Here is a 21,488-nt window from a genome sequence, read left to right on the forward strand (position 1 = left end):
TATCCAGCAAGTTTTTACGCAGCGGATGCCCTTCCAGCCGCAACCCATCTCTGGGAAACATCCACACACATACATACTCATACACTACGGACAATTTAGCCTACCCAATTCACCTGTACCGCATGTCTTTGGACTGTGGGGGAAACCGGAGCACCTGGAGGAAACCCACGCGAAGGCAGGGAGAACATGCAAACTCCACACAAACATGCCAACGAGGTTCGAAACAGCGACCCAGCGACCTTCTTGTTGTGAGGCGACAGCACTACCTACTGCGCCACTGCCTCGCCCCATTACTTACATTTATAAATATAAATGTTTTTTTTAATATAGACTTTTTCTGATTCAAAAAATTACCAAAAAAAGTTCTATTTCTCATCTCGCGCACACAGACCTGCTTGAACATCACTGGAATACATCACATCCGGTCGGCTGGTCACATACGCTCTAGTCGCAGGAGGTTAAATATTTCAACAGATTCGCAGCTCAATTCAGATCCGAATTTTCCGCATACGGAGATGATCGGAACTCCATGCAACTCCCGGACAACTCTCCATTGGAAATGAATGACTTCTGGTCTGACGCTTGTCGTTTGTCGTGTGCAGTGGATTACATTTGGATATAGTTACCACAAAACAAACTGATTTTAATTAGAAAGTCTTGTAAAACAGTTATTTCAATAGGCTTATCAGGGTATTGGTGTGCATGTAAAGGGCCTTAATAATATTTTTCTTTTTCTTTAAGTCTGTAAGTTGCAACAGAGAGACGATCTAAATGAACATGAGTGAAATTACTGTTTTTGCACAGGAACTGACTCGAGCACCTCTCCAAGAAGACGTGCTTATAGTACGAATCAGATTGTGGATTACAACCCCACGAAGAAGACTTACACTCCCAGTGACCCCAGCTCAGTGGTGGGCAGAAACCCTTTGAGAAGAGCCAAAGTCCAGGAGCTCATTGGACAGAGTCATCCTGACCACGGAGCTCAGTGGAAAATGGACTACCAGGTCAGTAAATATTAGATCATAAGATCTGAAACATAACATATGACTGCGCAGATGTTTTTTTTTTTTTTAATCTTGAGTGTCGTTGAATTGCAGAAACATTCGGCTCACTAAAATGGATCAAACTTTCCTTCGCAATGAAAAACAGAGGGTGCTTATAATGAATCAGTTGACTAAAACATTCAGATTTCTCATTGCATATTACAGAGAGATTTTTTTTTAATGTACCGATTCACTATATTGAATCAGTCCAGAACTAGATATGGACCATTGAGGATAGAGCAATTCACTAGAATGAACTGAATCCATATCACATACAGGAGAGAGTAGTTTTCAGGATGAACCAAATCACATTTATTATTCATATTTAATAACACTGTATTTGAAAAATAGTGAACAGTTTAAGATGAATCGATTTACTGGAATGAATCAGATATCCTAATACTGCATATAAAAGACAGTGAACCCTTTAGAATGAATTGATTCACTACAATGAGTCAGATTTCTAAACCCTACAAATGGAAGAGAGTGAGCAGGATGAAGTGATTCACTAGAATGAATCAGATTTCTAAACCCTACATATGAAGGAGAGTGAGCAGGATGAACTAATTCACTAGAATGAATCAGATTTCTAAACCGTACATATGAAAGACAGTGAGCAGAATGAACTGTTTTGCTAGAAGGAATCAGATTTCTAAACCCTACATATAAAAGAGCTTGAGCAGGAATGAACTGAATCACTAGAATGAATTAGATATCTATATATATATTTATATATATATACACATACACATTACTAGATATGAAAGAGAGTGGGCTGGATAAACAGATTCACTCGAATGAATCAGATTTAGAAAGTTTATATACTGTATGTAAGACAGTGAGCAGAATGAACTGACTCACAAGAATTAATCAGATTTCTTAACCCTACATATGAAAAAGAGTGAGCGGTATTGAACTGAATCACTAGAAATCAGATTTCTTAACCCTACATATGAAAGAGAGTGAGTGGGAAGGAACTGAATCACTAGAATGAATCAGAATTCTAAACCCTACATATGAAAAAGAGTTAGCGGTAATGAACTGAATCACTAGAATGAATCAGATTTCTTAACGCTACATATGAAAGAGAGTGAGCGGGAATTGACTGAATCACTAGAATGAATCAGATTTCTAAACCCTATATATGAAAGAAAGTGAGCCGGATGAACTGATTCGCTAGAACGAATCAGACTTCTTAACCCCACATATGAAAGTAATTTAGCAGAATAAACTGACTTGCTAGAATGAATCAGATTTCTAACTGATTCGGTAGAACGAATCAAAATTTCTAAGCCTTACATATGAATGAGAGTGAGCAGGATGAACTGATTCACTTAAATGAATAAACACTAAATAAAAAAGGGAAAGAACTGTTTTGAACAAGCCAATTTAGTCAGATGAATTACAATAACAAACACGACATATGGACAAGCCCAACATTGGGTTGTTTTTTCAATTTTTAATTATACTGTTTAACCCAACGTTTGGGTTTGTTCCTATTTGACTCAGCATTTGTTAGTGTAGGTTGAACTGATTCACTAGAATGAATCAAATTCTCCAATAATTAAGAGATGCCATGAACTGATTCACTAGAATAAATCAGACTGAGTATCAGACTACAGTAATGCTATGGCCTACTTGTGTAAGTGCTTCAGATCTAATGGTGATTCATATCCATAATGTGTTTATTTTTATGAATCATCATCTCTTATACTACGAGTACACGAGAACCATTACACCTTGGAAACGATGAGGAATCATTTGTATCTGTAATCTCCTTTGTGCACATGTGTTTTAACACAAAACAGACGGCTTCTATTTAGGAAGTTGTTGTTTCTTCAGAAGGAATATCTGTAGGCTGCGCCATCTGCTAGAACCAAAGCATCTGCTATGATATGAGACGAGCTCCACACAATCATCTGCTCATTCTGAAGGATTATTCAAACTCATTTCTGGGCTCTGTGATGAGAGTGCAATTTGTAATTCAATCTTCTTGCCTCCACATCCACACAAATAGAGTTTAGATGGCACAGACTGTGAAATGAACCACAGATCCCTGGACATTTAAGTCATAGAAGTGCAGCACAGTGCGAAAGTTTTAGGCCAACATTAAATCTGTTGAATACATGATCCTTTAGTTTATGCATGGTTTGTTAGGATAAGAGTTACTGTAGGTTAGGTTAGAGTTCATTAGGTTCAGAATCATTTTGGTTTAATTGTTTAAAGGTCACCTATGGTTTCAAGCTGTTTGGACATATGTTTAGGTAAAGTGTATATACCATCATATTGGGGTGAAATAAACACACCTAGTCAGTTTTTTCAATTTAACAACATAAAAACAGTGGTCCAATTGGATCGGTTTTCAGATCGACCGCAACGTGACATAGGAGTGCGGTCCCCGCGCCCACCGAGTTGACTAACAGCTGCATGTTGACATGTCCCGGTAGTCTCGTGTATAATCATATCAACAAGAGAAGACGAGCGCAAAGCAACCGGGAATAAAAGGTCTGTTCAGTTTCCTAGGATAATTAATCATCATGAAATTTGTTCAAGAAGAGTGAGTTTAACAAGTTTAAATTGTTTTAATGCATGATTAAAAGCAGTTATTATATTTTTAAAGACTATATTAAGGTCAAAATTATTACCCCCTTTAAGCTATTTTATTTTCCGATAGTCTACAGAACAAACCCTAGTTATACAATAACTTGCCTAATTACCATAACCAGCCTAGTTAACCTAATTAACCTAGTTAGGCCTTTAAATGTCACTTTAAGCTGTATAGAAGTGTCTTGAAAAATATCTAGCAAAATAACATTTACTGTCTTCATGGCAAAGATAAAATAAATCAGTTATTACATATGAGTTATTAAAACTATTATGTTTAGAAATGTGCTGAAAAAATCTTCTCTCCATTAAACAGAAATCGGGGGGAAAAAACAGGGGATCTAATAATTCAGGGGGGCTAATAATTCTGACTTCAACTGTATACATTTAAATATGAATTTTTTAAACAATTTATTTAATAATAATTTGATAAAAAAAAAAAAAAAAATATATATATATATATATATATATATATATATATATATATATATATATATATATATATATATATATATACACACAATATATAATATATATATATATATATATATATATATATATATATATATATATATATATATATATATATATAAATAATACTACTGGCTCATTCCTTAGCATGATGTTCCTTGCTAACAAAGTAATGACACGTCTATTATTTATGGCTCATTTTTCCTGACATTGTGTCTCTGAATTGAGTTCAGTGATACTCCTGCATTCCCCTGCACACCCTGCCAAGACACATATTGAACATCCAGCCACTCACATCTGTCGTCCAGGGTACAATTAGTTCTGACAACTGTGACAAAACCCCTGATGACCACCATACAATTTCCAATGTCATGCTCTCTGAAAGGGGAGACGATATCAATAGTCCGGCCGACACTCGACTTGCACTGCAAGCAATTGCCTCAGAAAATTGCATCAAAAAGAAAGTAAGACATATTATATAGCTTTGGCAATAACAAGAGTTCTTGATTTGCTCTCAATGAACACAATAATGGATTTATTGGGTCTTATTAGCACTGCAGACACATTTATCATTTTATTTTTTAATATTAACATTTTAATATAGTAATGTGTTTTTAATGTTATGTGATTTTTTTTACACTTTTTTTGATAATTTAATATGCCTTATAGAAAGTATAATTCTAAATTCTAATTATTAATTAATACATTGTAAATAAGTATAAAAGTGATAGAGAGAGATATTATAAAAAATTAATGATATTTTAAACGTTAAAATGCACTTAATTATTTGTTAATATTTAAATAATTTATCGATAATAATAATAATAATAATAATAATAATAATAAATAATATTAACAGTAATAAATGTTCTTTGCAAGCAAGGGGCTATGTAAATTATATTAAGAAAAAAATCAGAAATATTACAGATATTAATATTATTAATAATAATAATAATAATAATAATAATAATAATAATAATAATTTTACACTTCTTGATAATTTAATAATTCAATATAAATAATTTAATAATAATAATTTGACAGTTATTATAATTAAACAATAATATAATATAATATAATATAGTATAATATAATATAATATAATATAATATAATATAATATAATATAATATAATATAATATAACAGTAATAAATGTAATTTGCAAGCAAGTGGCCATGTAAATTATTTTAAGAAAGGAAGTGAGAAATATTACAGATGATAATAATAATAATAATAATAATAATAATAATATTAATAATAATAATAATAATAATAATAATAATAATAATAATAATAATAATAATAATAATAATAGTAATATTAATAATAATAATCAGCAGTAATGGCTCTTATTAAAATTATTACATTGTTAATTAATCATAAAACTAATAGACAGAGATATATATATGTTATAAAAAAAATTATATTTTACTTGTTAAAATGCATTTATTTATTTATTTGTTAGCATTTAAATGTTTTAATGATGATGATAATAATGATAATGATTAACAGTAATAAATGTAATTTGTAAGCAGGTGGCCATGGAAATTATATCAAAAAAGGAAGTGAGAAATATTACAGATTACCTTCAGCAATAACAAGAGTCCTCGATTTCCCCTGGATGCTTGCAATAATGGTTTTAATGGCTCTTATTATGTTTTTAGCAGGCATTAATTTTTCATGATCTAAATTGCCATTAGACCCGAGCGAGGAGAGAGCTGGAGCTGCATGGTTACCGCTTCTCAAGGAATCATTGTGTTCATAAACTTCCTCCCCACAAGGTGGAATAAATTACGTTTATTTTATCACAATGTGCTGCCTTTATGCTGGAAATGCCACATGTAGACAAAGAAATGCAATCGGACTAGTTAGCATTAGCCACAAATACTGTGACATTTTGAGTTTTTGTAAGACTCGCTGCAAGAAGTACATTTTGGTATTGCATTTATAAAAGATTAATTTGCAATTTGATTTGATTTCTTACTGGAGAAAGTTTTATTCATTATTAATTAATTGTTATTGAGTGTTCAGTTCATTTGAATATATATCAAAATGCTATTTATTCTTGTGATGATGACAAAGCTGATTTTTTAGCATCATTACTCCAGTCTTTAGTGTCATAATATTTATTATAAGAAGTATGATGGCTCAGGGGTGAGCACTGTTGTTGTATTTCTTGGTTTTCAAAAATGTAGTCCTTGGCACAAATCTCCAAAGTCTTCCTGGGTTTATTTTTTTAATAGACAGAGGTACACAAGAAATATTTCCAATGTTATTACTGATCATTTTAATTGTATTGTGGAAATATAAACAAATTTTGATTTTGATGGCTGCAACGCACCCCTCAAAAAGTTGGAATAGAGAAAAACCTTTATAAATTTTAAATGAGGGAATTGAGGATACTAATTGTTAATGTTTTACAATAGTTTACAGTGGTTGTGGCATTATGTCAGTTCACAGTGGTGCTGTCTAACGTACTGATATTTCGACACATATTGATAGTGAAATGTTCTGCTCATTTCTCCAACAGCCACAATTGGCAAGCCTGTGTGCCACATCCTCTAGAGGACGTCCCGTATCGGCTCACAAAACCCCAGTGCAGCAACAAGAGATTCTTCAGGGGGAGAGTAAGGGAGATCAGACCCACCCCGTTCCATCAGCACAGGGTCCCGTTGTGGAGAACGGCTCCAGGTCTTCAACAGACAGTCCATCTCTGGGCAGCACCGGTGACGCAGGTCAGTTCTTATGACAAGATAACAAACTCTTCTCACCATTCTGCCCCAGCTCATTGATTACTCATTGATTTCATCTAATTACACATTTTCTAAAATGTAATGTATAATATGCAAATGATTAGTTATTAGTGATGTTTGTTTAATATGCAAACTATTAGATATTAGCAAAGGGATTTATTAGTATAAAAATGCGCTTATTTACAGAAACCCGTAAGGGACGTGTTGGTGGGGAAAAAAATTTCGTGCTGAAAATATTACGTTTGAAAAGCCTGTCTGGCTCATTGTGGTAAAAACTCTTGATTAAAGACACCAAAGTGAAACTGCACTGGCATGATGGATGATATGGTCATTAGCAGCAAATCATACAGTCATACAGTTAAGAATAACGCCTGTTTCACACCGCAAGCGTCAGCGGCGCGTGAGCAGAGCGTGAGCAGCGCGTGTGTTTTCGGCGTCCATGTTAACAGATTAGAGCTTTCATACCGCACGCAGCAGCAGCGCATCAGAGCGAGGCGTGAGCGTCGCCGAAGCAGCAGTGCAGCGATAGTTTCGGCGCTGGGTCTATTTTTGACGCGCTGCTCACGCTCAATTAAAGTGACAGTGCATTGACAACGACCAAAACACATTGAATGACAGTAAAAAGTAGCAATTTTACCCAATAAATGCGTTAATAATGTCAAATGGTTTATATATAGTCATTCAAATTCACTTAAAACGATTTAAAACGGCAACAAACATTTATTTAGGTCCGAACTACAAAACCAAATGTAAAACAATTTTAGTATCAGTTGCACACTAGTGTTGTAGGAGAGGGGAAATAGAATATTTACGGGAATTGTAGTCCATAGCGAAGTGTATTGTGGGTAGTGTAGTTCGACACGCATGCTGGATGATGTGAGCTCGCTGTGTTCTGTGCAGCGGAGCAGAGGAAGAAAGTTTTAATCGGCTTTGTTTTATGTTCACTCGAGTTATTCCTACCGGGAGCTGTTTGCACAAATTGCACTCTGAATCTGACAACACGAAAATAAGTAAAAGAATGGCATGCATTAATTTCTTTTGTCCGTCTTATCATCTGCACGAGCATGAATTAACGAGCTGTTATTCTGCCGCTGGACATCACTGAAGCGGAGAAATTAACACTAGTTTGATCATGTATAAATATCATTATAACTATATTGTATAAATATGATTATAACTAGATCTACAGCAACCTGATAATCAAAAAACAAATGACATGATATCACAGGTGATTGTCTTCTGACTGTAGACACTTCTCATATAAGTTAGCTTTAGAAGCATACAGTACTATTTGATCTATAAAATTTGTAACATAAATATTTGCAGGTTAACGAAACAGCATAGGTGGGGCCTTGGTGCAGATGAAAAGTTTAAAAAGTGTATTTGTATATAGAGAGACATGGGTAACTAGATAGAATAGACAGAGATAGGTTGATCTCAGCAGCAGCTGCCGAAGAACTGCGCGCTGCAGACGCAGCTGGTGTGAAAGGCAAACGCCTGCGTGCTGCTACTGCTCGACATACGCGCTGCTCACGCTCTGCTCACGCGCCGCTGACGCTTGCGGTGTGAAACAGGCGTAAGACTGTCACACCCACGCCTCGTTCATACTCTCCCAATCATCGTTGTCTCTCACCAATCACCTGCACCTGTACCCTCAATCAATGGACACTATAAAAACCCACCTCATTCATCCACTTTTTGGCCGTTATTGAAGGATGTTTGTCCTCACCTTCGCTCCTTGGTCTTCTCTTCTTCCATGGATTTTTCTTATGTGTCTTCGGATCCTTAACCAACTGATCAAAGGAGGTGATCACTCTCATATGGTGTTTACTAGAAAATCTGCCAATTACCTGATAACCTGTGTGTCTGTAAACTCACCTTCTGATGTTCCCAAGAACATGACATGTGTGTGAGATCGCTAACATCAGATGTTTACATGATGTGTAAATGAGAAAAAAAGTCAAAAAAAAAAAAAAAACTCTTAAAATTTTAGTTTGGGTGTTTTTTTGCTTTAATAGTAAGTGAAAAACTTGCCAAATTTTAAAGACGTGCATAAAAAAAAAAAACAGCAAACTGACTTTTGTCTGCAATGTCTCACCTTAAGTTCAAGAATAAAGATTCCAGTCTCCGAAGTATAGTAATCTCAGCACCGCTTGGGCTCAGTTAAGCTGGCTTTTAGCACTATAATTTCAACACCCATAATCAACTGCACAGTGTGGGCGTGAAGACACTTGACATTATACAGTGAGAGACTACTACTGAATCAGCTAATCACTCGTAGTTGTAAAATCTTTTTCTTGTTTATTTCAATAGTGGATGTGCAGATTTTGTACTGCTTTTTTCAGCAGATAGATCTTTGCTATATGCGAGGGATTGTAGAGAATATGATGATGGGATCAGAAAGACTCCAAAGCATTAACTCTGAGAATAAAATATGGTATCGGTGCATCCCTAGTTAGAACAAAAATTTTGTATTGTGTAATTATAAAGAAACTTTGATTTTAAAGCCTGCTATCCCAAATATGTTGGAATAGAAGCATGTTTAGAGGCAGTTTCCTTTTTATTCAAATTTTTTATTGTTTGTGAACTGATCAAACTAATTGCTAATGTTTGACAGGCAACATTTTACCCCAATCTGACATAATACAAGACTCTGTACTGTCCTAATGTACTGTATGTCAATGTTGCCTTCTAACATACAGTCAGAGTTATTAGCCCCCCTTTGAATTTATTTATTTTTTAATATTCCCAAATGACATTTAACAGAGCAGGGAAATTTTCACAGTATGTCTGATAATATTTTTTTCTTCTGGAGAAAGTCTTATTTGTTTAATTTCAGCTAGAATAAAAGCAGTTTTTAATTTTTTAACAAACATTTTAAGGTCAATATTATTAGCCCCTTTAAGCTATATATTTCGATATTCTACAGAACAAACCATCATTATACAATAACTTACCTAATTACCCTAACCTGCCTAGTTGACCTAATAAGCCTAGTTAAGCCTTTAAATGTCACTTTAAGCTGTATAGAAGTGTCTTAAAAATATCTACTCAAATATTATTTACTGTCATCATGGCAAAGATAAAATAAATCAGTCATTAAAACTGTTATGTTTAGAAATGTGCTGAAAAAAATCTTCTCTCCGTTAAACAAAAATTGGGGGGAAAAAATAAACAGGGGAGCTAATAATTCAGGGGGGCTAATAATTCTGACTTCAACTGTATATTCCAGTCAGTCATGCTGTGCTTTGTTGCACCTTCAGTTCATGTCCAGCTTGAGACTGTGTTCAGAGGTTTTCTAAAGTTCTCCTAAGCTCCTGTGGCTGTATTTAAAACCCCAGCATGATGTTTTTTTATGCAATGCCATCTGAGGGCTCAAAAGGATGTGCACATTCAGCCTTGCTCAGCAGACTGAGATTTCTCTGGATTTCCTCAGCCTTTTACTATGTTATAAATGGTAGTTGGTGCAATTTTGCATTGAGAAATGTGATTTTAGATTTGTTTGACTGTACACTCATGACTTTCGGCACAAAATAATGAGCCGTAATTCAGCTTTGCTTGCAAAATGACTATAGAAGTCTCTCGATTCATAAGCGTTGCCATTAAAATTGCTTATGTAAGAAATTCACAGCATTCAGCAATACATTTTAAGACTGTCAGCAGAGATGAAATCCCCTGTTGTGAGCAATTCTCCTGTCGTTCATAATATGTCAGTCTCAGCTTTTAGAGGCCTTTTGAAATGAAAATTATAGATTTTAAGGCATAGTTCACCTGAAAATTCTTTTTTTATAATTGTTTCAAGCCTTCATGAATGAATTTCTCTCTTCTGTTGAACACAAAAGAAGATATTTTGAAAAATGTTGTTAAGCAGGGAAATTGAATTCCATAGTGTTTGTTTTGTCCCTATGGATGTCAGTGGCTGCTGGTTTCCAATATTCTTCATAATATCTTGTATTGTGTTCAACAGAAGACGTTTAGATTTAAATTGATAGTTTCAAGTTAGTTGCCCCATCCAGCTGCTTTTTAGATGTTGAAATCATCCTAAATACGATACTTGAACAGTATTTGAGTCTACTTTATCTTCATTATACATATTCCTAATCTACTAACCTCTGGTTTTAACAAGCAACTAGTCTGTCTCCAGAATATTCATTAATAACACACAAACACATTGGTTTTGGTGGTTTATGAAGACTTTTTATTGATTTAACATATTTTAAACTGCTTAAAACTGCTTAATGTATTGATGTTATGTGAACAGAGTTGAGGATCCAATTGTAGGTGTATTATGAGAATGGTCTGGCAAGCAATGGTCAAATCAGGGGCAAACAGATGCATGCAGGGAATCCAAAGTTGTGGTCAATAAACAGGCGATTGGTCAGTACAAACAGCAAGCAACATAAACAAACAGAACAAAGCAAGGGTCAAACATGGCAAGGCAAGGCAAGGCAAAGGAAACACGTTGTAATGTTCACAATGGGGTATATGCCGAAGTATGCTAATAGGACCTTAAATTTACAGTAACCTGGGTTAAGCGCTTCCGGTGAACTCGTTGCCATTGCTAAAACAGCGCGTCAGCAAAAATCAGCGATCTCCACTGCCTAACTGATATCCGATATAAAGTGGGTCTCAGATTGTACTAGAACCACTGCATTAAATTACATTTCTCCACGCCCTGTCTTTATAATATGAGCATTTATTTTACCCCAGTATATTTAATGGAGCTTCTGTGTTGGCCAGCCGATTCTGACGGGCGCATGCGAGTAAACAGCTTTTTTTCTCGTTTTATGCTTGAGAAAATAAATGAATGCCAGAGTCTATTTAACTGATTGTATTTTAATGACATTACAGCATTGATGCTTTAAAAGGAACCATATAAAATGGAAAAAAACTCACAATAACCGGTCACCGGAAGTTAATCAGTATGGGGACAACACTAGCTCGGCATATACCCTATACAGTATACCAAGTCTCAGCCCTGATGTGTGTGTCTGTGCTGCTTTTAAAGTCCATGTAATCAGTTCATAACGATCCTCCAGCTGTGTGTATGTGCATGTAATCAAAGTGAAACGGGAACAGCTGTGTGCGAGGTGCATGACGGGACTTGTAGTTCAATAGTGTGTGTGTATAGTTCTCTGGCGATCCGCAGTTGCTGGATCACTGGTGCTTGTAGCAATTGCCTTATTTTACTCCCAAACCCAATCCTCACATAAAACCTGTGGCAAAATTTTGAATGTGAAAAGATCCTGTTAAATATGATATTTAAGTTAAGTGAATACGTGCCCTTCCTTATTTTTTTTTTGTTTTAACTTGTCATTTCTGCTCCTTATGAGCTCTACCTGCTGTTTTTTATGTGTTCAGCAAGGAAATCCATCTGTTTATTCCTCTGAATATTATGTTTTCCTTCTGTTGTGTTTGTTTTTTGACCAGATGGCTACACGCATCAGCTTTGCGAAGTCGAAACACCACAAGATCCTCGTGCGCCAGAATTCAAGGCCAGTCACGGAAAGCGAGATTGTAAAGTGGTCGTGTCTGGACTTCTGTGTGGCAAACACATGAAGTGGGAAGTGACCTTTGACATTCAGCCTTACTTAAACGGCCGAGAGCGGGAGGAAAAGGTGCATGAAGACCTGTGGAATGAAACTTTCCATCACCTGGCGGGACGGTCTATTATTCAAGACTTTGAACACATGGCGGATAAAGAGTGCGAGATTGAGCATGGTGAGGAGATTAACTTTATTAGCTCATCAACTTATGGTTTTTCGCATGTAGAAGTCTGGTATGTGACAGTATATGCAAACTACAGACAGATGTGGCTAGAGAGAATGTGTGAGTGAATGAACGTGACCACACGCAATGCTGCAGTACTGCGCGACACAGCACAAAATGGTCTAGCACAAAAAAAGAAGTGACCTCTAGGGGGCAGTTATGCAATATAATGAACATACTGAACTGATATACTGTAGCAGCACACAAACGGAGTAGCAAAGGAAATTAAATAGGCTAATAATATTGTCTCGTCAAAAGTATTATGAGTTTGTTTATAATCGTTTGTTAACTGAATTAGGGCAGCCTCACTTGACATCCATTATTGTAAAGCTTTCTTTATATAATATGAATTTAAAAGAGAGATTTGTGAGGGGTGTGCTCATATATGTCAAGCACTGTATATTTTTATAAATATCATTAGTTGTCATTTTAAAATCTCTTAACTGTGCTATTTATTTTAGGTTCTGGAAGAAGGTACCAGCTTTACGCCATCCATACAAGCAAAGCCTGCAACATCTTGAGCAAATACACAGCGTTTGTACCTATCGATCTTGACAGCAATGAATATTTACCCACCTACGTTGAGTACAGCCACCCTGGTAAGTCATTCTCTGAGCCTGGCATTTGCGATCATTATGTCGAAGATGCTGTTCTTGGGAAGAGAAAAACATGGTTGAGTGCAGGAAAACAGATGAGGCAGTCGCTCTTGGCTTAAGCACACAATCGAATTATGGTAATGACTCTTTGTGTGTTTGTTTATCTCTAGGGGAGGATCATAAACGAAGCTCGCACTGTGGCTCTCGTTCCGGCAGCAGGAAGTCCCATGGCTATTCTGTAGGTTTGGGTCGCTCACAGTCTGGAGGTTTGACGGGGCAAGATGACACAACTCTGTCTCACAGTAAGATAACAGAACACACACTGTTGGGAACATTTTCAAGTGTACAGAAGTCATAATTTTTAGCCCTGTGAATTTCTTTTTCTTTTTCCAATATTTCCTAAATGATGTTTAACAGAGCAAGGAATCTTTCACAGTATTTCCTATAATATTTTTTTTTTCTGGAGAAAGCCTTGTTTGTTTTATATTGGCTAGGATAGAAGCAGTTTTTAAATTTTTAAGACCATTTTAAAGGGGAAATAAAGCAATCAGTCAAGTTTACATTATTTTTAACATTGGATTCCACTTTAATGAAAATATATTAAACAAACACGATTAATGTAACCATTTAGAAGAAAACGGCATGTTTTACTAAAGCTTTTAGACCTAGGGTGCTGCCATCTTGGAATATCGCTGTGTCTGACGTCACAGGGTTGGTTCCGTTGCCTCAACTGAATAGATACAGTGGAAGGAAGTGGACTAAACACGGAGACTGGAAAGCCTAATTTAACCTAATGCGTGAAGTTGTGGACATGGAGCTGGTGCAAATATAATCATCAGATGTGTGTCTAATATAAAAATGTATTCTATTTTTTTCCCCCCTTTTAATTACCGATCATATGATGCGCTTTGGTTTACTCTCGGTTTTACGCGATTTGACTGCATGTCTGGGTTTCAACTATGGTAGTAATGGACTGAACACAGAGACTGGACAACTTAATTTGACTCAATGCATGAAGTTGTGGACGTGTATCGCAGAGCTGGTGCAAATACAACAAATACAAGCATTTAAGTGTCCTTAGTTGTGTATTGAGGCACTGTGGTCCACTCTCTCACGCTGCTCTAGTGCAACAATCTAGTGCAACGCTGGTCTAATGCAACAATTAAAATCATATATGACTTCTTGCTAAGTGTGTCACACACCTGCTATTGAGTGAAGGTCTCAACCATTAGATCGCCCCCTGGAGGCTGGCTGCAGTACAAGTCATAAAGCCTGCCTCCTCCAGGCCGTATTATACACCCGGCGCAATGCAACACAAGGCGTGACGCAAATGTTGCTTGCTAGTTTAAGCTTGACGCAAGTGTCGTTTTGACGTGTTGCACCACGCTGTTTAAATAGCGAATGCATTTGCACTAATATGTGCACCCATAGGCGTTAGTATGTGTAGTTGGATATAACTCAGTTTTTTGTCCACGCTTTATTATTATTGTTCATTTATTTGTTTGCTGGAAATTAGAACTGAATTTAGAAATAGTTTTGACACAAATGTTTGAGCTTAACAAACTAAATTAATTATGTAGGCTAATGGATGTCTGTGCGTACAACACGTTTCCACAGAAGAGAGTGAAAGTGAAAGTAAAGAATGAGGAGGCTCATCTCTCATTCTCACGCTACAGATGCTCTGTTTAACTGTTTTCTTGCTAGTGAAATGCTCAGTTTTTTCCACTAACAAAGTCCGTCATGTAAATAGCAGATGCGCTATGGCGTGACACAACTGAGTCTTAAAGGGAATGGGAGATGTTGGTTTATTCTCAAAACACACCTATAACTCATTAAGAGAATAAGCTCAACCCTCTTAGACCACCACAGCGCAAAGTGGATTTTTCCAACCTTAAAATAGCAAAAGTGGATTCGGACATGCCCTTAATGCTTTTGCGCGCTGTGCTTTGCACTTTGCGTCAAGATCATTTAAATAGAGCCCTCTATGTTAATGAAAGAGACTTGAGCCCAAATAAAAAAATTAATTACACTTGCAATAAAATGTCCTGAATGATGGTTCTGGTCAATTAAGGCACTGGTTATCCTGCTGATATAGGTGCAGATCTTCATTTTGTAAACAGTATGTTTTTAGCAGTAATTTAATGCTTTGTTTTGCCATGATAAAATGAGTTCAGCAGTAAACTATACTTTCTGACATACAGGATCTGGTGGAACACTGTTTATTCGGTAAGGTCAGGGCTTTATCGAGCTTGATTAGTTTGTTGATACACGCCTAACCTAGCGATAACTGGGAAAATACAGGTGAATGCTATCTAACAGTAATTCTCTTTATGGGTCTGAAATAATAATTAATGTTAGCCGACACCTACATTGATCTCATGTAAGGTTATTTGAAATTGATTTAAAGTACGTGTCTGCATTTTGAGTTTCGGCATGTTATTGAGTTAATCTACTGAATTTGCTGTTATAAAATATTAATGTTTTAGAAACCGAATAACAAATAGAGCTGTAAATGTTATATATTATTTATATGCATCATTTACCATTGGCTTTTTATTTGAAAACTCCTAATAAACGTTAAAATGAAAGTAAATTCCTCTTTGCCAGATATAATGAAGACATCCAATAAACCAGATGAAATCAGAGGCAAAAAAGGATAAACAATATACAAGCGATGTTTCAGCAGCTGATAGACATCAGTTGATGCATTATTACTGCTGAGTTTATTGTAGAAATTGACAAGGATTATTTGATATAGTGCAGGGATGGATGTGTAAATATCCTGTTGATATTTAGAAATCTTGCTGTGTTTATCTTTTAAACACATAATTTTCCCCCCAAGAGAAATCGCTATCTATGGTGTGTAGGCTATATTTTGGGTCCTGTTGATTTGGTAATTAAAAATAAAAACCTTTCTAAACATGTACTGTATGTATTGCTTATATGTTATTGTTCATATTTTACAAGTGTTAGTTCTACCCCTGTGAAGATAACAAAAACTGTTGTAAGAGAAATAATTTTTTTGTGCTCATATTAGTCTAACTCGGGCTTGAGTGTATGAAAGATCGTTTATTTCTGGAGTCCAACATGTATTGCTTTTATTAAATTATAACAGCTTACATCACACAGTTTTTAAATTGTGTATTATTGCTTGTTTTTAAATGTGTAAAAGTGCTTATATTTATATTAGCAAGCCTTTGTCATAGTGCAGATACCGGCGGTCAAGTGAAAAGTTTGGGGGCGTGGTTTATTTGATATTTCTATTAATTAAATAATCTTTAAGGGCAGCACGGTGGCACAGTGGGTAGCATGATCGCTTCACAGCAAGAAGGTCACTGGCTTGAGCTCCGGCTGGGTCAGTTGGCATTTCTGTGTGGAGTTTGCATGCTCTCCCCATGTTGGCGTGGGTTTCCATTGGGTGCTCCGGTTTCCCCCACAGCACCAAGACATGTGCTATAGGTGAATTGAAAAAGCTAAATTGGCTGTAGTGTATGTGGGTGAATGCAAGAGTGTATGGTTGTTTCCCGGTGTTGGGTTGCAGCTGGAAGGGCATCCCCTGCGTAAAACATGCGGGATAAGTTGGCGGTTCATTCCGCTGTGGCGACCCCTGATTAATAAAGGGACTAAGCTGAAAAAAAAATGAATAAAATAATCTTTTAAAAAATAATTAACAGTTTCAACCATTATTAAACAGATCTGTTTTCAACACTGATCATATTAGAAATCAGCAGTGATGGTGAAAATTCTGCCCGTCATTACAGGAAAGATATTTTGAACTACATTTCAAACATTTATTCAAATAGAAAACGTTTACATAGAAATTGCAAAATTATATATATATATATATATATATATTACAATATGTAGTGTTTTTAATTTCATTTAATTAAAGAAGACAACATTGCATAATTTTTTACATGTTTATTTGTAGCTAGTTGTAAAACCATATAGAAAATAAAAAACACCCTTACATACAGTAGGACAGGGGTTTCCAAAACTTTTTCATTCCGGCACCCACCTAGGCAAGTAAGTCAATCTTAAGGTCCACCATAATATTTTAATTTGGAAAAATGGATAAAAAAAAAAAAAAAACTAATTTACAGAGCAGTTTGCTTAATAAGAATGAAATTTACAGTTGATTTCAATACTAAAGGTCTTATGAGAAACACAGTGGAAGAGGAATACCTGAGTACTGAGTTGATACTTAGTACTCCCACTGGAAGAACTCGGCCGTTATTTACTGTATCCTTTCAAGCAGTCAAAAATATCGGCTGCTATCGTTTGTTCTTTCAGTTCTTTGCAAAATAAATATTCCTCAATGATGTGAATAAAAACACTGTACCTGACATAAGCCAGCAACTGTGCACGTTTTGTGCTTTTATCAAGTTGTACAGCAAAGGCAACACTATTGTGGATTTTTTAAACTTGTTTGTTTGCATATATCAGAAGACATTTCCTCAGTATGCCATTGTACTGTATTATCAAAAAGTAAAACTTTAGCCATCTTTACTGCAGCATCATAACTCTGTCACGTTAGGCGTGATCAAAACAAAAGCAAAACAGGAACAAAAAAGATTGTGGATTCAAGTGCAGATTTAATAGATTTAAAGTGCAGAAAACGGTGACTAAAAAATACAAAATCTCAAAAATACAAAGTAACAAATCAACAACAAAACAAGACAGATAACACGAACTAGACTTTGGCAAGATCAGGAACAAACTTACTAGGAGCAGGAAGACAAGGAAGACAACGAAGCGATGACAAACATGGGTGGAATGGTAGAATATATAGTCCAGATAATCAACGGTAACACAAAACAGATGTGATGACAGATCAGTGTAGGTGTTCCGGTGTGTGCGCGGGGCATGTATGAAAATGTAGTCTTTTTAGTGAAGCGCTGCAGTGCCTAAAAGTCCCAGTGCACTACAGCGCCCTCAGGTGGTCACTGACGGATGTGACATTACCCCCTCTCTAAAGAGCGGCTTCCAGACGCTCCCGGGGGGGGGGGGGGGGGGGGGGGTGGGCAGAGCAGAGCAAGAACAAAGGGAGGGATGGGAGGGCCAGATCAGGGCAAGTCTGTGCTTCAGGCGCCCCGGCAAGAAGCCAGGGTGCGGCCGGGGAATCCGTCCCATAGAGTGGGGAGGACCACCAGGGAGGGGCGGGAGGGGTGATCCAAGGATGATCCTGCAGGAAACACAAGGCAGGGGGTTTTAGGAGAGCCGGCTGGAGATGCAACTGGACTGGAACCGGCGGAACTGGAGGTAGCTGGACTGGAGCCGGCGGGACTGGAGGCAGCTGGACAGGAGGCAGCTGGACTGGAGGCAGCTGGACTGGAGGCAGCTGGACTGGAGCCGGCGGGACAGGAGGCAGCTGGACTGGAGCCGGCGGGACAGGAGGCAGCTGGGCTGGAGCCGGCGGGACAGGAGGCAGCTGGGCTGGAGCCGGCGGGACAGGAGGCAGCTGGGCTGGAGCCGGCGGGACAGGAGGCAGCTGGGCTGGAGCCGGCGGGACAGGAGGCAGCTGGACTGGAGCCGGCGGGACAGGAGGCAGCTGGACTGGAGCCGGCGGGACAGGAGGCAGCTGGACTGGAGCCGGCGGGACAGGAGGCAGCTGGACTGGAGCCGGCGGGACAGGAGGCAGCAGGACTGGAGCCGGCGGGACAGGAGGCAGCTGGACTGGAGCCGGCGGGACAGGAGGCAGCTGGACTGGAGCCGGCGGGACAGGAGGCAGCTGGACTGGAGCCGGCGGGACTGGAGGCAGCTGGACTGGAGCCGGCGGGACTGGAGGCAGCTGGACTGGAGCCGGCGGAACAGGAGGCAGCTGGACTGGAGCCGGCGGGACAGGAGGCAGCTGGACTGGAGCCGGCAGGGCATGGAGCCGGACTGGGGCCGGCAAGGCAAGACGTCTGGGAGGTGCCGGCAGGGCAAGACGTCTGGATGGCGTTGGTAATGCCAGGAGCCGGGCTGGGACCGGCAGGGCGAGGAGCCGGGTTGGGGCCGGCAGGGCAAGACGTCTGGGTGGTGCCGGCAGAGCAAGGAGCCGGGCTGGTGCCGGCAGGGCTAGACGTCTGGTTGGTGCCGGCAGGGCGAGGAGTCTGGGTGGTGCCGGCAGGGCGAGGAGCCTGGGTGGCGCCGGCAGGGCGAGGAGCCTGGGTGGCGCCGGCAGGGCGAGGAGCCTGGGTGGCGCCGGCAGGGCGAGGAGCCTGGGTGGCGCCGGCAGGGCGAGGAGCTTGAGTGGCGCCGGTAAAGCCAGGAGCCGGACTGGAACCGGCATTGAACTGCGCTCTGGGGCTGGAGCCGACACTGGCGGGCGCTCTGGGGCTGGAGCCGACACTGGCGGGCGCTCTGGGGCTGGAGCCGACACTGGCGGGCGCTCTGGGGCTGGAGCCGACACTGGCGGGCGCTCTGGGGCTGGAGCCGACACTGGCGGGCGCTCTGGGGCTGGAGCCGACACTGGCGGGCGCTCTGGGGCTGGAGCCGACACTGGCGGGCGCTCTGGGGCTGGAGCCGACACTGGCGGGCGCTCTGGGGCTGGAGCCGACACTGGCGGGCGCTCTGGGGCTGGAGCCGACACTGGCGGGCGCTCTGGGGCTGGAGCCGACACTGGCGGGCGCTCTGGGGCTGGAGCCGACACTGGCGGGCGCTCTGGGGCTGGAGCCGACACTGGCGGGCGCTCTGGGGCTGGAGCCGACACTGGCGGGCGCTCTGGGGCTGGAGCCGACACTGGCGGACGCTCTGGGGCTGGAGCCGACACTGGCGGGCGCTCTGGGGCTGGAGCCGACACTGGCGGGCGCTCTGGGGCTGGAGTAGTCCTGTTTCTACGCCTCCTCCGTCTGGTGGTTTGAGAAGGAAGAGCATAGTTAACAGCTTGCTCTGGAGCTGGAGCCGACACTGGTGGGCACTGTGGGACTGGAGCAGACACTGGGGTTCCACACAGTTCAAGCAGGCTCTCTAGAGGCTCAGAAAAAGGTGCTCTTCGGACAGCCCGACGCGGATAAGGCCGCAACTCCAGTCCAGCCTCTTTTCTCCTTCCCTTGGATAAATCTGCCGGCCCCGAAAATATCCCTCTTTGTTGCTCACCACTCAGGCCTCCCTCCTGAGGGTTCTCCTCCTTCAAAGCAACAGAGAGGGGAGAGCCGGAGATCAAAAGAGCCACCTCGATGAACCGATAAAGGTTCCAGTCATCCTCATAAGGTGGCATCTGAGAACGGACTGGTTCCAAAAGTCCTCCCCGAAAGAACATCATCAGCAAAATATCACTATGAGAGCTCTTCGGGGCTAGCTCCAAAAACTCCTTTATATAACGCTCCACGGAGCGGTTACCCTGCTTTATACGCACTAATCTATCATCTGCTGAATCCATCTGTTGATCGCGTCGTTCTGTCACGTTAGGCGTGATCAAAACAAAAGCAAAACAGGAACAAAAAAGATTGTGGATTCAAGTGCAGATTTAATAGATTTAAAGTGCAGAAAACGGTGACTAAAAAATACAAAATCTCAAAAATACAAAGTAACAAATCAACAACAAAACAAGACAGATAACACGAACTAGACTTTGGCAAGATCAGGAACAAACTTACTAGGAGCAGGAAGACAAGGAAGACAACGACGCGATGACAAACATGGGTGGAATGGTAGAATATATAGTCCAGATAATCAACGGTAACACAAAACAGATGTGATGACAGATCAGTGTAGGTGTTCCGGTGTGTGCGCGGGGCATGTATGAAAATGTAGTCTTTTTAGTGAAGCGCTGCAGTGCCTAAAAGTCCCAGTGCACTACAGCGCCCTCAGGTGGTCACTGACGGATGTGACAAACTCAGCAAATTCTGCAACAATGTCTATGCAGGCCGGCAGCAGAAGCTCCTCTCCTTTGGTGTGTGCCTTTTTGGATTTTGCGATACAATATTCAGCTAAAAATAAGGCTCGAAGTTCTTTTTGTGGGATGCTGGCTGTACCTTTGATAATTTTTTGTTGACGAAGATACTCTTCTTTTTTAGATGTCAACCTTTGTTGACATGCAGAATGTTTTATTGTCAACTTTTCCATTTTATCAAACGCTTCGCGGATGCTGTCATGAATGCTGTATGTTACTGATGTAGACACATCACAGTTCAACACAAATTAATCAGACTCATTCAATAAATGCTGATTTAGACTGTTTCAGTTCATATTTTTTAACTTCAATGATTCATTTGAAAAACAGAATCGTCTCTAAAGAGTTGTTTACTCAATATCATACTGGTTTTGA

General features: G+C 39.5%; 1 protein-coding gene across 2 annotated transcripts in view; it reads left to right on the plus strand.

Moving 5' to 3' along the window:
• vwa5b1 (von Willebrand factor A domain containing 5B1) overlaps positions 1-21,488 on the plus strand; it is a 108,696-nt gene that overhangs the window by 73,298 nt on the left and 13,910 nt on the right. For both annotated transcript variants that reach the window (XM_087307594.1, XM_087307593.1), the window contains 5 exons: positions 805-1,004; positions 6,650-6,854; positions 12,303-12,593; positions 13,103-13,240; positions 13,408-13,539. In XM_087307594.1, the coding sequence (XP_087163720.1) occupies positions 805-1,004; positions 6,650-6,854; positions 12,303-12,593; positions 13,103-13,240; positions 13,408-13,539 (966 nt within the window). The remainder of the gene's footprint in view (positions 1-804; positions 1,005-6,649; positions 6,855-12,302; positions 12,594-13,102; positions 13,241-13,407; positions 13,540-21,488) is intronic.

The sequence above is a fragment of the Danio rerio genome, chromosome 23, assembly GCF_052040795.2.
Source record: "Danio rerio strain M-AB ecotype USA chromosome 23, GRCz13ab, whole genome shotgun sequence".
NCBI classification, from domain to species: domain Eukaryota; kingdom Metazoa; phylum Chordata; class Actinopteri; order Cypriniformes; family Danionidae; genus Danio; species Danio rerio.